The sequence below is a fragment of the Mus musculus genome, chromosome 5 (assembly GCF_000001635.26).
Source record: "Mus musculus strain C57BL/6J chromosome 5, GRCm38.p6 C57BL/6J".
Taxonomy (NCBI): domain Eukaryota; kingdom Metazoa; phylum Chordata; class Mammalia; order Rodentia; family Muridae; genus Mus; species Mus musculus.
In genome coordinates this window covers 20,891,703-20,909,313 of record NC_000071.6, presented here as the reverse complement: position 1 = coordinate 20,909,313, position 17,611 = coordinate 20,891,703, and the positions used below count along the sequence as shown (strand labels likewise).

Here is a 17,611-nt window from a genome sequence, read left to right as displayed (position 1 = left end):
CATCTAGGGTTGCCTGCATTGTAGACTTAGTTTAACCAAGGGTCATCCTGGGCAAACTAAACAGTTGATCTTCTACATATGGTGGCCACAAAGTCTTGCTTCAAAAAAAAAAAAAATTGAGATTTTGCTCAAAGTTTGTTAAGAAGCTTAAAATAATTCACCTTTTTAGTGTTTATATATTTAAAAATACCATGGCTCTCTGCGGACTAAATTTAATGTACCATTGAAAATCCAGGTGTGAGTGCACAGGGTTTAGGCTGCTTTGTTTTGAACATGTGGGCGTCACACAGGCTGGCATGTTAACAGGTGCTTTATATAGACGTGTGTTTTGTTTTCTTCTGCAGTCTGGGCTTCTGAGACGAGAGCAGGAGCTTATGTGATCTCGGAGTTAGCTGTCGATAGCAGAGGTGAATTTGTGCCTTAGGATTGCCCATTCTGAATTTCAATTATTTCATCAGAATTCATGATAGAAAATTGAACTGGCCCTTAGTTAAAATCTTGGTCCAGGATGAAAGATCATCTTTAGTGGTCTTTTGACACATAACCACTCATCATGGGGGTAATTAGACAATTGCCACTTTAGAAAAATGAAGGTGTGTCATTTTGAATCTTTTTGGTAGCAATTTGTATTAAACAACAACTCTTCTGCTATTAGGAGATGGTGCAGTGACTTATTTATACAGTGTTGTCTCTTTAAACTCTCCTCTGTTTTTGTTTTTGTTTTTGAAGATAGGGTTTCTCTGTGTAACAGAGATTAAGATGTATGCCACCAGCCTGGCTCTCTTTGTCTCTTTTAATGAGTAGTTTACAGAGAAAGAAATGAAAATTAGCTGGCTTGATTAGTTAATATATATAAACATGTATTTATAAATATATTATTATAAGTAATATATTACAAATAATATATTAATATTTATAAATATATTTATAATCACTGTATTATTACAAGTTTCTTTTGTTTTTTCTTGCCTTGTATTATGTTCTAGTAGTTTGAAATGATATGATTCATTGTTACGCATCAGTAGCTAACACTTCATGTCTAACTTTTAATTAAATTCATGTCACTCAGGTAAAAAGAACATATTCTCATGGTACTTACAGAGCTGGCCCGATGCGACAGATCAGCTTGGTGGGAGCAGTTGATGAAGAAGTGGGCGATTACTTCCCCGAGTTCCTTGACATGTTAGAGGCGTCACCATTTTTAAAAGTAAGAGAAGGTCTTGGCATTCTAAAGTGTGGTGGGTATTGCTTTCGGTTATAGCTGATGCCAATGGATGGCTGTTTGTTTAGAACTATCGTGATCTTTGTTTTGTTTTGAGACAGGGTTTCCTGCACTCACGGTTATCCTGGAATTCACTCTGTAGACCAAGCTGGTCTCCAAATCACAGAACTCTGCCTGCCCCTGCCTCTCTCCTGAGTGCTGAGATTAAAGGTCTGCACCATCATGCTCAACATAATTAGAAAAAAGTTTATTTAAATCAGGGGAAAGGAAGGAAACAGTGATCTTGTGTTACGTATATACGTAACTTCTCACTCTTAACTGTAATGGCCAAGTTAAATGTTACACCAGCAAATGCCCTTGCCTGTTACTGCCCTGTGTGTCTTGTAGACCAAGAAGTGTAGGAAGGATGCCTGTTAAACACTTTGAGCACAAAGGGGGTGGGGGGTGGCTGACACTGTGGGAAACTGGCCGAGGTAGGGACTTGTACAGTTGTATAAAACATCGAGTTCACGCCCCATCATAGTCTATAAAAGTTCTAATCAAGGCCCATTTGATATTTCTTTAAAAATGTATTCATTATTGTTAGTCTATGTGGGGTAGGGCACATATGTGCATGTGGCAGTCAGCAGACAACTTGGTGGAATCCCTTTTTTCTTTCCTTTCTTTTTTCTATGGAGTCTCATCTCTCCTTCTTTATTTGCATGAGTTGTGGGCACAGATCTCTAGTTTTGTGTGCCCAGCTCTTACCTGCTGTGCTGCTGCACTCTTACTATGGGTTACCTGGGGTAGCCCATTGAGAGAGAAATCTCTGACCTGGGCAGGTAAGTTTTTAATAGTCAGTAATTCTGAGGTCGTGAACTCTCCCTGAAATGTAGGCCCTAGTCCACAGCGGAGTGTGAGACTAGTCTAAAACTTACCACATAGGCATCTTCTGTTTTCACTATATTGTTTTTTTCTCCTTTATAGCTTTTAAACGTTGTTCCTTTTTCTTCCAGCTAGTCATATCAAGGTACATTGATTGTAATCATTAAGTGGTATTTTATAGAATGGCTGCTTCAAATCTTATTTTAAGCATTCTTTCTAGAGAAATAAGTTCTTTCAAAAGGTGATTAAACAACACCATCATTCCATCATAGTGAACTTGTGATCTTCCATTCTCCTTCACGTTTAAATTTCAACTTAGTTTCTGCTTTAAGACCAGTAACCTTTTCAAGAAACTACTGCCAGGTGCTGGCGGCACACACCTTTAATCCCAGCACTCAGGAGACAGAGGCAGTTAGTTGGATCTCTGAGTTGGAGGCCATCCTAGTTTACAGAGCAAATTCCAGGACAGTCAGGGCTACAGAGAAACCAAAAACAAAAAAGAAACTACTAAGCAAATATAAGCATATATATATTTGATGTTGTATTTGATTATGACTTATTAAGGAAACACTTAGTTTTTTTTTTTTTTTTTTTTAAAGATTTATTTATTTATTTATTATATGTAAGTACACTGTAGTTGTCTTCAGATACACCAGAAGAGGGCATCAGATCTCATTACGGGTGGTTGTGAGCCACCATGTGGTTGCTGGGATTTGAACATCGGCCCTTCGGAAGAGCAGTCGGGTGCTCTTACCCACTGAGCCATCTCACCAGCCCAACACTTAGTTTTTTTAAACTCAAATTTGTTTTCAAGGTTGTTGTGGAGACCGCATGCTTATTTGGCAGCTTATTAGATTTCTGTTGCCTGTGTTAGAAAGAAGAGTGACTACTGATAAGCATGGGCCCTCACCTCTAGGAGGGTGGCCCACGAGATCTTCTGAGCTGAACTGAAGCAGAATACGTGACAATAGGGATGTGTTAATACAGGATGTATTTCAGATGCTTAACTTGTATATGAATTTGTGTGTAAGGGGGGGGACAGTTTTTCTCTTCCTCCAGTCTCATTTTAGCTTTTTATTTATTAGGACATTGTAAGGATTCTTACAGGGAGAATTAGTATTTTTTAAAAATTATCAATTTGTTTCATCTGTTGGCTTTCAGGTCGAGTTTTAATTTTTCCTTTTGAGATTATAATATAATTACATTATTTTTCCTATCCCTACCCATATATCCCTCCATGAAGTATTTTTAATATGCATTTGAAGATATATTTTGAAAATAATTTATGTAATTATTTATTTCTAGTGTACATTGCCATGGGGAACACTATCTAGTCTAAAATTAGAGAGTCGGAAAGATAGTGATGATGGTCCCATCATGTGGGTACGTCCAGGAGAACAAATGATCCCTGTGGCTGATATGCCAAAGTCACCCTTCAAAAGGAAAAGGTTTGTTGTACACATCTTTATCAGTGAGGATGGACTTGGCGTGCATGTATGTGTGTGTCTACTGTAGAAGAAAAAGTTTATAGCATAAGTTACAGAAAAATATGAAAAATAATGTCACATTTCTAAAACAAAGTAGTAAAGGTGCCCACTTATCTATCCAAACAAGGACCAAATGGGCCATGAGATAAGATCAAGTAACTCTCCCTTTAGCTGCTATAAAACAGCAGCTACTGCACTTTAGCTCGTTGGCCCCTTTTCTATGCTTGTCAGATGCTCTCCTGAAACATATTTCAATAAATTCTCTTTATGACTTCATGTCCTTTACAAATCTCTTACTGTTTGTGTTTCTGGCCTTCACGATGACAATATCAACAGAGTAGCCAGTGATAAATCTGATTATTTGAATCAGGGTCTTATTACATATTCTGAATTGGCCTCAAATTTGAGATTCTCATGCCTGAATCTCCTAAGTGCTGGAATTACAGGCTTGTGTGACCATGTGTATTTTATTATAGAATTACAGGCTTGTATTACCATGTATATTTTTTTATTCTTTTCTTTATGAAAAAAAAGAAATGATCTGTGAATATGTCTTTGTGTTGATAGTGTGGTGGTTCATGCTTGTGATCCCAGAATTCAGGAAGTTTAGGCAGGTAGATTATTATTTCAAGCACAAGGAGTCAGGGCTTGTGAGTGGCTGTATACTGGAGTTCAAATTTACAAAAGACACCCTAGATAAAAAAAAACAGTATGATCTTTGTATATTAGACAGTGGTTAACACAGAAACTCACAACTGGTCAGAGTGCAGTGAATTGGTGTCTGGGGAGTACTCAGCCCTGAATGTGACATTAATAACACTGCGTTACCCACAAGGCTTTACAAGAGGGGAGAGAGATTGTAAGAGCTAGAGGTCAGAGAGGGCCCCAGTGAGGTAGTGTCTTCTGGAGATACAGGATTGCTACATTCATGAACTCAGAACAACCATGGACCAGCAAAAGATCAAGCCAGTTAACATTCTAGCACAGAGGGCCAGGAAGTCATGAGTCCTGACTCCTAACTGAAGAACTGTTGGCAGCTGATAGCTTCTGAGGGAAGGAGAGGCCAGTTTTCTTTAAGGCTCTGGTCCCCGGTCAGTTTTGTCCCAGAGAATGTCTTCATGCCCATGAGTATATCGGCAGTACAGAATAGTCTTGTTGGGTTTTTAAAGATAAAGACAAAGTTGGAAAGAGGTAGGGATGTGGGGGAGACATCTGGAAGGAGTTATAGGGAGGAGTAGGAAGTGAATATGATCAAAATATATTGATGTGACATTCTCAAAGAATCATTAAGAATATATTTTTAAAACTAAGTGTATTGTGAAGAAAAGGTTAGAAAAATATACTAAGTTAACTTTTTGACCAGAATAGGTGGTATAAGGGGAAGTAGTGGCTTTTCTGTAGATATCGAAAATGATTTAAATGATTTGATTACATGGATTATTTTAAGCAGCAGAACAGGTCTGGAGAGATGGCTAAGTAGTTAGAGCACTTTTATTCTTAGAAGATTCAGGTTCCATTCCCAGCACCTACATGCTGCTCAGAGCCATCCAGTGCTAGGGGAACCTATACCCTCCTGACCTCTGATGGCCAGGTACACACATGATGTACTACATATATGCAGGCAAAACATTCATGCACATGAAATGAATAAACTGAAATGAAACCCAAAACAAAACAGGACAAGCTGTCCTCCAGTAAATAAATGGTAGGGTTCTTGCCTGGCAGGAACTCTGTTGGGCTTGTTACATAGTGTCCACTGTTTAGTAAACAATGCAGTCAATAAGTAAATTTCTAAATTGGTAACTGTTGTAAAATTATGTTTTTCAGAGCTTATTCTTTTTTCATTTTTGAAAGATTACTTAAAAATTTTAAAATTATGTGTTTATATTTGAATATGTGTCTGTGTGTGGGTATGTATAGGTGCCTGTGGAGCTGGAGTTATAGTGTTTCTGAGCCACCTAGCATGTGCTCTGGAAGCTGACCTCTGCTCCTCTGCCAGAGCAGTCAGTCCTACCTTTCAACTGCACAACCATCTCTCCAGCCCTGAACCTGACAGTCCTGGCTGTCCTGGAACTCAGTGTGTAGACCAGGCTGGCCTCAAATTCATAGAGATCTGCCTGCCTCAGCCTCCCTTCGGCTGGGATTAAAGGTGTGTGCCACCACCCCCTGCCTGTTTCAGCATCTGAAGCAAGTTTAATCAGAGTGTCTGTTGCCAGAATAATGTAGACAGAAACTTTTCGATGTAGTTTAAAAGGGCTCCCCAGTCCCTAGCAGAGTCCTCTGTACCTTCCTGATTTATCGCCCAGAGTATATGGTGCTTCCGTAGTCTGCTGCTGTCTAACTAATAACAGATACACGTGCTACATATATGCTGAAGGATTTGAATGTGATATTAGCTAGAAGTCCACTAGCCTTCTATATAAAGTGGTAGCCCGATCTAACTTACTGACATAAGAATATTAATCACAAAGAGCAGAAAAGTATATTACAGTGTGGTAAGCCTGATGCAGGATGCAGAGCAGCAGACAGTGGAGTGGGGAATTGGAGCTGAGAATGACTCCGGAGGGTAACTGGGCAGAGGGACCAACTGCTGGGCAATCTGGAATAGCAGCCACAGACTACCCTACCGAGGAGGAAAATGGTAGCTTCTGGGCAGCCATGGTTTCCCCATTTTCCCATTCTATAGCCTAACAGGAGAGATCTCTTCAGAGAGCGAGGATAGTGGCTGACAGACTGTGTGCTTTTGAACTCTAGCGGAGGAGTGGCCCAGAGGCAGTGGAAGATTGCTGTCTTGCAGAGCAGAGCTATAAGCTTGCTTTATACCTCAGTACACTGTGGAGTCACTGCCTAGGTTTCTGTTGTTAACCTCTTTTTCTTTTAATCCTTTCTCGTTAATTTATTATTATTTTTTTATCTTTCTTTGAAATTCTCCTAAGGGTAGCAGGCAGCCTCATCTGTCACTGTAACCTTCTTTATTAGTCTCAATACTCATGTAGCACTCGGCCTAAAGGATGTGTCATGCCGCATGATCGTATCTGTTTGTTCTAGTATGCAGTATATTCAATAAGTGCACGGCCCTATACGAAGTAGCTCCAAACTCCAGGGCCACCTGTCACATGTGTGAAAGGTATTTCCCAAACTGGGGAATTGATGTGGATACTTTTTGTTTGCCTTTATTCATTTTAAAAATTAAACATCTCATTTTGTCTGAAATTATGTGATTATGAAATATCTGATAAGGAAACAAGCCACAGCATGTAAATATAAATCTCTTTCTAAAAACAGAACTACCAATGAAATAAAAAACCTTCAGTATCTACCTCGAACCAGTGAGCCTCGGGAGATGCTGTTTGAAGACAGGACGAGAGCCCATGCGGATCACATAGGACAAGGCTTTGAACGACAGACCACGGCGGCTGTTGGGGTGCTCAAGGCTGTGCACTGTGGACAGCGGTACATATGACTACTGACTGCTTTGCGATTGATGATTTTATGTGCACGGGTATTTTACCTGAATAGCACCTGTGTGTAGTGCCTGCTGAGGCCACAAGAAGGGATCTGGTGCTCTGAAACTGGAATGACAGACAGTTGTGAGCACATGGGTGCTGGAGATGACCCTGGCTCCTCTGGAAGAGCAGCCGTTGCTCTTACCTCCTGAGCTGTTGCTGCCTCCTCACTAGTGCTTTTTTGGGCTGGTGATGGTTGTAGTGGGGCATGAACCAGGGTCTTGTGCACATCAACCACTGTTATTTTATCACTATTTTTCTTTTTAAATTAGATTTAATTTCATTATTTTTGAGACAGGATATTACTATATAGCTGGCCTTATTATGTATGACTGGCCTGGAACTCACTATGTAGATCAGGCTAGCCTCCAGCTCACAGAGATTCACTTGTCTCTGCCTCCCAAGTGCTGGAATAAATAGTAAGTCCCATTTACACTCAGCCAGGCTGGGCAGTGGGGCGTTGGTAAAGGGAAAACTGGGTTTCCGTGGTGTTCACTATATGCCCATTTACAAATGTTGTCTCAGTTTACTTTTGTCTTTTTCTTTTCCTTACTTATATATGTATTGTTTTTACTTATATCATATACAGGAACACATTATGCAGGGCCATCAGTTTAGTTAGTAAGTGGTAAGTTGAAGACCCATTCCTCTTGTCTCTGCTTCATCCTGTCTCTGACTGCCATAGTATTAGGGTTACAGTTACAGGGAGTTTATGCCTGGCTTATTGCATGGGTGCTGGAATCCAAATTCAGGTCTGCAGCAGCAAATGCTATTACCCATTGCACCAACTCCATAACTTCCAGAAACTAGGTTAATTCTTAAAGTACTGTAAAAAAATGTGTAGCTTTTAAGATTTTGCAAAGTGTAATGTGTAACTTTCCATATAAGGAAATAATCTTTTTAAGGACTTCTAATGCAGCATGCTCTTCATTAAAGAGAAATTGTAGTACTGCCTTATAGAGTAGAGTCTAGTGCTGGTCTCACCTTTTTTGTTTGACTGGGAACTGCCTCTCAGCGTCAGCCTGGAGGCTTGGAGCTAGCTAGCCTCGGTAAGCCCCGCTGCTGTGTTCTAGTGTGTTACTATTAAAGTGGTTTTGTTAGTCCTGTAAGAGCCATCTAGTTGCTACCAGTGATCCTCCAAGGAGTAGGAGCCTGTTTGGACCGTGCAGGTCCATGCAGCACTCTTGCCTGGTCTGTTACAAGGCTGTGTGTCTTTACTGTGTTTGCATCTGTCCTGATACTAGGGAAGCTGCTGTCGCTTGTTTTGTGTTCTGCTGTTTTTTTCTTTATATTAAGGATCAAAGTGTCATTCTCTCTCTCCTTCCTTCCAACTCCCTCCCTCCCTTCTTTCTCTCTTATTTTTCTTTTTAAAAATTTATTCATTTTATGTATGAGTGCACTGTCACTGTCTTCAGACACATCAGAAGAGGGCCCTGGATTCCAAGACAGATGGTTGTGAGCCACCATGTGGTTGCTGGGAATTGAACTCAGGACCTCTGGAAGAGTAGCCAGTGCTCTTAACCACTGAGCCATCTTTTGTTTGTTTGGGTTTTTGTTTTGTTTTGTTTTGTTTTGTTTTTGTTTCTGGTTTTTGAGGCTGGGTTTCTCTGCATAGTTTTGGCTGTTCTGATTTGCTTTGTTAGACCAGGCTGCCCTTGAACTCACAGACATGCCTCTGCCTCCCACATGCCTGGCTACATTAAATTGTTCTTAGAGCTATGTTTAGTATCAGTTTAAGATTTCAATGCATTTATGAGGCCAGAAGAGGGTGTTGGATCCTTGGGAACTGGCATGATAGACAATTGCGAATTGATTTATGTGGGTGCTGGGAACAAATCCAGATCCTCTGGAAAAACAGTAAGTGCTCCTAACTACTGACCTGTCTCTCTGACCCCTAATCTAGTTAGGTAGACTAGGCTGGCCTTGTCTACACAGAGATCTGCTTGTCTTTGTCTTCCAAATGGTGGGATTAAAGGCATGTGTCTATATGCCTGGCCCTTAAACAATTTTCTCTTCTCTTCTCTTCTCTTCTCTTCTCTTCTCTTCTCTTCTCTTCTCTTCTCTTCTCTTCTCTTCTCTTCTCTTCTCTTCTCTTCTCTTCCTTTTCTTTCCTCTCCTTTTTCTTTCCCTTTCCTTTCTCTTTTCTTTTTCTCTTTTCTCTCTCTTCTTTCCTTTCCTTTCCTTTCCTTTTTTTCTTTTTTTCTTTCTTTTTTTTTTTTTTTGAGGTAGCATCACATCACATCATGTTGCCTAGGCTAAACTTTTCTGCCTATGCCAACTTGTTTTCTCAGGTTTCTTGATTGCTGAGATGACAGTATTCTGCTGTGTCTAGTTTAGCATTGATTTAGATGACAAAGAACTCTTCTATAGATAGGACAGGGTTTGTGAATCATTAATTGTACTACATAACTATATAAGCATTATTAAGACAGGACTTACATAGATTCGTATATTTGGGGTTTGCTTGGTGGCGCATGCCTTTAATCCCAGCACTTGTGAGGCAGAGGCAGGCGGATTTCTGAGTTTGAGGCCAGCCTGGTCTACAGAGTGAGTTCCAGGACAGCCAGGGCTATACAGAGAAACCCTGTTTCAAAAAAAACAAAAAAACAAAAAACAAACAAAAAACCCTTAGTATTCCTTTGTAAAAAGTGTGTATGTGTGCAAGCGCGTGCATTTAAGTGTGGATACATGCAGAGGATAGCTTCCATGTTAGTCTTTGCCCTCACCTGTGAGACAGTGCTGTTGAGCTGCTGGGCATGCCAGGACAGCTGCCTGCAAGCTACCCGGGATTCTCTTGTTTCCATCTCTCAGCTTGCCATGTGAGCTCTGGGATGCTTGTCACGTGCTTTACCTACTGCGCCATCTCCCCAGCTCATGATTCAGTTGGTATAATTTGCATACAATGAAACATGTCCCAATTTTCAGTCTCTTGCGTGTTTTGACTGACTTATTTACCAGTACCACAGGGAAGATGAACAAGTCAGTATTCTTGGCAGCTAATCACCTCAGGCACTTTCCTTTTCACCTCGAATACCCACTAATCTACTTCTTTCTGTCTCTCTAGGTTGGTCTGTTAGTTACTTCTAGTGTTACTGTGATAAACATTTCTGAGAAACAATGCAAAGAAGGATGGGTTGATTGGACTTACACAGTCTTAGAGGGGTTAGTCCACGGTCATGTGCTCCCATGCACTTGGAGAGGACATCGTGGTGGCAGAATTATTAAGCAATTTGTGTTTTCCTTTCAGTCCTTTAATTTTCTTCTGGTTTTATTGTCTTTGAAAAGTCTGCATTCCAGTGACTGTTGACTGTCATTTTCTGTATATAATGTCATCCATGATCCTCTGTCACTGAACCTTAGGAATCTGACTCTGTTGTGGCATCAATTTTGTTTTTGGGATTGTATTTTAATGACAGCATCTGTCCCTCCTCTTTCCTCCCTGCAGACCCTTCCGTTTATGCCTCACTTCTCGCTCTATCAGTCATTGTTGCATGCATATGTGTATTTGTATGTATAGACATATTCTCCAGTATGACCTGTGGAGTCCATCTAATGTTACTTGTGTATGTTACCAGGGCTGACCACTGGGCACTTGACAGCCAGTTAGTGTGCCTTTCCCTGGGAAGCACAAGTCTTCTACTCCCCGCTTTCCTCAGTCGCCTGTAATTCTTTGTATAGGGTTGAGGCCCCATGGCTTTCCCCGATGGAGTTTGGCATGTTGTGGTTGTATTGGTGGGACTTTACGGGGAGCTTTTGATATTACTAGGAGACACAGTCTCACAGCAGAGCCCCTGGTCATCTGGCTCCTACAGCCTTTCTTTCGGTCTTCTACAGTGTTATCCTGAGCCCTAGGTATGGGAGTGTTAACTGAGACTAGGCGCTACAACTCTGGATTATGGTTTTCGCTAGTTGTCTATGTCAGGCTAGATACACCCTGGTATGAATTTCTTTTCATATTACATTGCTTGGAATTTTACTTCAAAAATTTATTTTGAGCATCTGAAAATGTATCTGTATATTTCTGATTGAACAATTTTGAAAATTTTCACAATTTATATAAAAATTTAATGTCTCCAGTGAAGAATATGAATATTTTAATGAACATTTCTTAATTTACTACTAAGTCTCATTAATATGCACAGTTAATATGTACTAGTAATTACAGCAATGAAATAAAATAAAGCAAGAGTCACTTAGGAGTTGTATGTATTCCATCTAATACTACTAGACCCAACACTCCTAGTGCCCAAGATTCTTTAAGATTGGGCGTGTCCAAGTAGACAGTTAATATTTTCTATGAACAAGAAAGTATTGTTCCCCCCTTCCCTCTTGTTACTCTAGCTCAGGTGATAGGCATGAATCACCTCTGCCCTTGCTTCTAATTATAAGAATTAATGGTATTTTAAATGTACATATTTATAGTTACAGTGTAATCTTTCAACAACAGGTATGCACTGTAACAGTCAGAACTGGGCAGCTGCTTTATCTAGCACTTCCCACATCTACCATAGCATGCACCATTTTTGTGGTGGGAATCAAGGTCTCCTTCCTGTTTTGCAATATACAATTAAGTGTTAACCGTAGTCACCCTCCTGTAGCCTCCTGAACATTTCCAGTTACTCTTCTTATCCAAACCACCTTTACTCACCCTCCCCACACTCCATACCTTACTTCCTCCTGCTAATCTCTGATAACCACATTGTGTGTTTTGCCAAGATCAGCTCTTTCAGTGCACATATAGAACTGAGAACATGAGGTCCATGTGTTTCTATGCCTGCTTCAACTTCTTTCATGCAGCATTTGCAATTTTAGTACTTAATTTAAAGGACAATTGAACTATATTTTAAAATGAGATATTTAGTTTTTGTGGTTTGTATAACTTACAAAGCATTACAATTCTAATTGTAAATCTATTATATATTCTAATTTTTCAAGATCTTGTGACAGCAAGAGTAAGGAAAGTTGTTAGTCTGTTTAGGTTGAAACTCATGGTGTAAACTTTTTTTTTTTAAGATTTATTTATTTATCATATGTAAGTACACTGTAGCTATCTTCAGACACACCAGAAGAGGGCATCAGATCTTGTTACAGATGGTTATAAGCCACCATGTGGTTGCTGGGATTTGAACTCAGGACCTTCGGAAGAGCAGTCAGTGCTCTTAACCACTGAGCCGTCTCTCCAGCCCTGTAAACTCTTGATTTAAATGTATAAATTTCTTTATTTGTAGGGAGATTTTAGCATTGATCATAAGCTAGTTTTACTTGAATTTATTAAGGACCTAAGAGAATAAATCATGAACCGAAGATTTCATTATTATCATTCTCCTCTACAGGCCTGATCAACCCCGAGTAACCAAAGATGTAATTTGTTTTCATGCAGAAGATTTCTTAGAAGTAGTTCAGCGAATGCAGTTAGACTTACATGAGCCTCCACTGTCCCAGGTAAAACTTAAGTAATTGTCATTTTTCACTTAGATTTTGTTGTGCAAAGATTAACCTGTATTCTTGTTTTTTTCTTTTTTCTTTTTAGTGTGTGCAGTGGGTTGATGATGCAAAACTTAACCAGCTGAGGAGAGAAGGCATTCGCTATGCCAGGATTCAGCTGTATGATAATGACATTTATTTTATTCCAAGGAATGTTGTCCATCAGTTCAAGACAGTTTCAGCTGTATGCAGTTTGGCATGGCACGTTCGACTTAAATTCTATCACGCAGAGGAGGACACTTGTCACAGTACAAGTGAAAGTACTCATGAAAAGGGCATAGCATCAGGTCCCACATCATCAGTTCTGGGAGCTCACACTGAGAACCAAGCCTCCTCAGACTCTGTGTTGTCAGACAAACTTCCTTCTAAGTATGAATCACAACAAATTAAACACGAACCTGGTGCAGCTCTAAGAATCAAGGAAGAGCCTGGGATGGCTCCCATACCTGAAAAGATCAGAACACCAAATAACACGGAAGGCAAGAACAGTAAGGCGAGACTGGATCGCGCTCAGTTTTCAGATTTTCACATTGACATGGATTCTGCATTTGAGAACACCAACAAAGACTTAAAGGAAGACTCGTGTCCTGGCAGTGTCAGTAATACAGTTGATACACAGCAGCATAGTTCTGTACGTTCAAGTCAAGACAGAAGTGAGGATGACAGTTTGTGCTAAATTTGTACATTACGTATAGCCTTTTCTTTAAAAAATAATTTGTAATGATTCATGAAATCTGAAAGCAAGCCTAGGAATTGCTCTCAAGTCTGTTACAAAATATAGTTGATGTAGCGTTGTCACATTCCTCAGTGCCTGTCCATAACTGTGAAGTATCAAGCACTTAGGGCCAGATGCACTGTAAACATTGCAGGCGGAAACACACAGGAGTCTTTAGAAAAGTCATTGAGTTGGAGTTGTAGGCTTTAGAATAGAGCTGACAAAATCATATAAATATATTTTTTGTAATATGAGCCAGAATTTTTTTGACAATATAAAGTTTTTCCATAGAGCTTATTTATACCAACTTTTTTTTTCATTTTAAATGTCAGCACTGTAGTGTAAATAGCTTTACAAAACCTTTTTAGTGTGATTTATATTGAAATGTGAGCCACTTAATAAAGGTTCATAATAATAAATGCTTTCTGTTGAGCTTGCAAAAACATACTGACAATTCAGTTTGTTTGATATATTATGTTCCCGTTAATATACATGAGGTGAAGTGATGGAGGGAAAATGTGTGTTCCAATCTAGTAAATATTTAAAATTTCCATACTGTACAAGCATTCAGAAAGCCACAATTCTGTTATTAAAACATATACATATGGATTGTGTGTGTATGTGTGTGTATGTGTGTACACGTATGTACATGTGTGCTTGGGAATGTATATATGTACATTGTTTTGCACAATTTCTTAAATTGATGAATATATAAAAGTTCTTAGTGCTACTTCCTGGATTGTATTCTAAAATATTTCTGTTCAGCAGTAAGAAAATAATTTAATTAATAGAGTTTTAGAAGTTGGGAGAACCTGTGTTGATGGTTTTATCCTTCTAACTAATGAAGTCAATGTGGCTGGAGTCTTTAGCCCTAGTGTAATTCTTTTGTGCAAATAATAAGTTTAGAAAATTTTCTAATAAGCACCTATATGTTTAGTAATAGTTGACTTAAAAATTGACATACAGAAAGTTTAATTAGGAGTAATTAAAAGTCTTTTACATTTTTTCATATCACAAAAATGAACTTTTAAACCAAGGGCAGTGACAGTGACCCAGCCATCATTCACAGATGTGACTAGCAAACACTGTCAGATCATCTTCCTCAGGACCCTTCGCCAGCCTGCAGGGCAAACCTAAGGTGTACCTCCTCTAGAGATGCTCTAGGGGTTCATTGTGTAGGAGACAGGGTGGCCAGTGCCTGCACGGTGAGTAGACATCTGCACCCATGGACTTGAGCATGGTTCCAGTCTGCTTCCACTCCGTCCTAGTGATTGCAAATGCCGTGGTGTTTGTTTTAGTCTGGGTCCCTGCCTTGATTGGCGACTTTGAGTTGGCTCTCCTTGTGCTGCGTGGCCTTTTGGGAGACCGCTGTTCCCACCTCAGTGGGCTCCACTTTCACCTCAGTTTTGGTAAGCCATCAAAGCTCATGCTTCTAGCTGGGGAGAAACCACTTAGAGAAATGTATTTCACTAGAACTGATGAAAATCAGCACCAGCAGCAGTGTCTTGTGTCCTTACTTGAGGTGGGCACATAAAGTAGAAAATGCTGGTGGCTTATAGGAGGATCTCAGGATGTTTGCAGGTGGCGTGGAGGTGGGGGTGGGGATTCATGGAGCAGAGAAATTAAAAATCGTGGCAGTGTAAATAGGGTTTGGTTTTCTATGTAACTAGCTGTCTTTCACTGCCCTCATTTAATCTATTCTAAGCTAAATTTAGGGTTCTTCATCTTTCTTAAGGTGGGATAGCAAAAATTCTTAACATATGAGTATTAAGAAATAGGGAGGGATATTGTTAAAATTTAGTTTTTAAATTGACGGTGATATATTTATCACAGTATGTTTTATTTCCAGTTGCACATATGTAGGCCCACTGAGATCATACTGTAAGAAAACACTGTTAGGGTATTTCCAAAACATATGAGCCTTAAGTTTTAGCTTAAAGGAAGGTACACCTGAGATAGCATCGCCACTGCTTTTAGGTATAGTTTCTTATGTGACCCTTAGTTCACATAGTTATCCATACAGATTAATTGCTCTGTCAAATGCATACATCTCTGAAGGTGAAGTATGTGTAAACCAGCAGGCTCAAGATTTCAAGATAAAGCCTTACAGACTTGAATCATGCTTACGCCCCAGGCTTACGGGTTATTTTTTAAAATCCTCTTCAGATGCCATCTGAGAACTTGTTAACTACTTTTGTTACAGACAAATTCCTATTTTAATATTGCATAATAATGGTTTTCTAGTTAGTATACTCCCATTCTCCATGTGAATATAAGATTTTTATTTCCAGTATCTTGGACCAGAACATAAAGCAGTCAAGGTATAGTTTTAATAAGGTCATATGCTATATAGAGTGAATATTATATAAGTTATTAAGTGATATACTACAGACCTTTACATCAAAACGTAGGTACATCAGTGGTATTTGATATATATACTTTTTCCCCCTTTTTCTAATTTTATTTATATTTTCTTAGATGTAGTATATATCCCATGCTCAGGTTAGCTATCAAAAGAATGAAACATTTTTGATATTTAGTTGCAAATTTACATAAAGCCATATATTATCTTCCTTATGACTGACGAAACTATTGACCTTAATGATCAGGTTGGTTTAGCACAACACTGTGTATTGTATTTATGTGTGTATTTCTGAATAAGTTTGTTTGAAATATGTTTCCAAAATAGGAGGGGTAGGAAATTAAGGATGGGAAAGACTTTCTTAGGTTTAACTTTTAAGGAATGTACTTAATGTATTCAAAGTAGGATTTCATTTTTTCAAAATTCAGTTCTATGTAAGGTTTTTTGTTGGTTTGTTTTTTCTTTTTTTGTAAATAATAAATTAGCATTGTTTGGTAACTTTGCTTTTTTGAGGGTATTGGAAGGGACAATTTATTTATATGTAAAGTGATTATTTCCAGTTAGCCAAGGTACAGATTTGGTTTTGGCATTTGAGAGGCTATTTTCCTTGTCTTCCACCTTTCAATAAATACTAAGATTGATAACCACAATCTTTTTACCTTTGTTTTGTAATTATTTTCTTGGATTTGACATTATATTTTAGTCTCAGACTTCCTATTTCTGTCTGTACCTACTGTCTTCTGAAATAGCAAGGACCGAGGTGGGGGTGGGAGTCTAGTCTTATATTTCAGGTTATCTATCTTTCTAGCTTGTCATGGACTTCACACCCAATTAATGAATATGAACGAGCTGCGAGAAATACATGGGCATGTAGAATTTATGTTAACAGAAATTATAAGCAAAATGTATGTTTCTTTTTAAAATATTATAGCTTTATGTGTATGGGCTTTTGCCTGTATGTGTATCTGTGCATCTCTTGTGTCCAATGCCCAGAGAGGTCAGAAAGGGCTTTGGTTTCCCTAGGACAGTGGCTCTCAACCTGAATTCTGCGATCCTCTCTTATGTTCCTTATGTTATGGTGACCCCACCTATAAAACTGTTTTTGTTGCTATTTCATACCTATAATTTTGCTACTGTTAGGAATCAAAATGTAAATTCCCGTGTTTTCTGATGTCTGAGGTGAGTCCTGTGAAAGGATCATTCCGTCCCTTCAGGAGGTTGTGTGCTGCTAATTGTGCTGCTAATGTGCTGAGAATTGAACCCAGGACCTCTGGAAGAGCAACCATTGCTCTTAGCCACCAAGCCATTTCTCTGGCCCACCTGTGTTTTTCTTCACGGTGATCTTAACCATTATTGTGAAAATAAAAGAACTGGGATCCCAAAATTAATTTGGACAGTCTTGTTCCTGTCTTCACAGAATTTTCTTGTTAAGATTGTGTGTAACTGAGCCACACTTTGTTAAGATTGCATGTAACTGAGCCACACTATTATGTTAAACATCACTTTTCTTGAGTGGGGCTTTTTATCCCCATTGTCTCAGGTAAAGTTCTTAGACCCCCGAGTGGACATTTCCTCATCGTTCCTCACTTCACTGTCCCTTGTTTTTTAATTCTCACTCTTAATTTCCCACAGAAATGGTGGTGTCAGACCCACTCACATACTTCCTGGGTGCTGGGCTAATCCCACAGCACTCATCGCTTTGTCCTTAAAGCTCTGAGTCTCTTCTTTGTGGTGGAGGCGGTGGGCTTTCATTGTTTCTCCATGGTCTCTGCTCTCGTCGGCGAGCTCCATTCCTCAGGTCGTCTCGGACTGCAGGACTTTGAGCTGGCCTGGTTTTTTACTTTCATTTTGCTCATCATATGGTCAGACCTAGTTTGTTCTTCCTTCTTACCTCAAGCAGTAGCTGTTCCCTTTCTCCCTTTCTGTTATCATCGGCATCTCCATCTTCATTGTCACTGTAGACGCCAGTTG

General features: G+C 39.3%; 1 protein-coding gene across 2 annotated transcripts in view; it reads left to right on the top strand.

The window, feature by feature from the left end:
* Rsbn1l (round spermatid basic protein 1-like) overlaps positions 1-17,024 on the top strand; it is a 65,657-nt gene extending 48,633 nt beyond the window's left edge. The window contains exons 4-8 of one of the 2 annotated variants that reach the window (NM_001080977.1): positions 1,070-1,207; positions 3,392-3,534; positions 6,859-7,026; positions 12,413-12,521; positions 12,610-16,290. In NM_001080977.1, coding sequence (NP_001074446.1) covers positions 1,070-1,207; positions 3,392-3,534; positions 6,859-7,026; positions 12,413-12,521; positions 12,610-13,239 — 1,188 coding nt within the window. In that variant the 3' untranslated portion in view covers positions 13,240-16,290. Of the gene's footprint in view, positions 1-1,069; positions 1,208-3,391; positions 3,535-6,858; positions 7,027-12,412; positions 12,522-12,609 lie in introns of both variants that reach the window. The other variant, XR_001784694.2, reaches the window with a different exon arrangement.
* Positions 17,025-17,611: the final 587 nt, after the last annotated feature.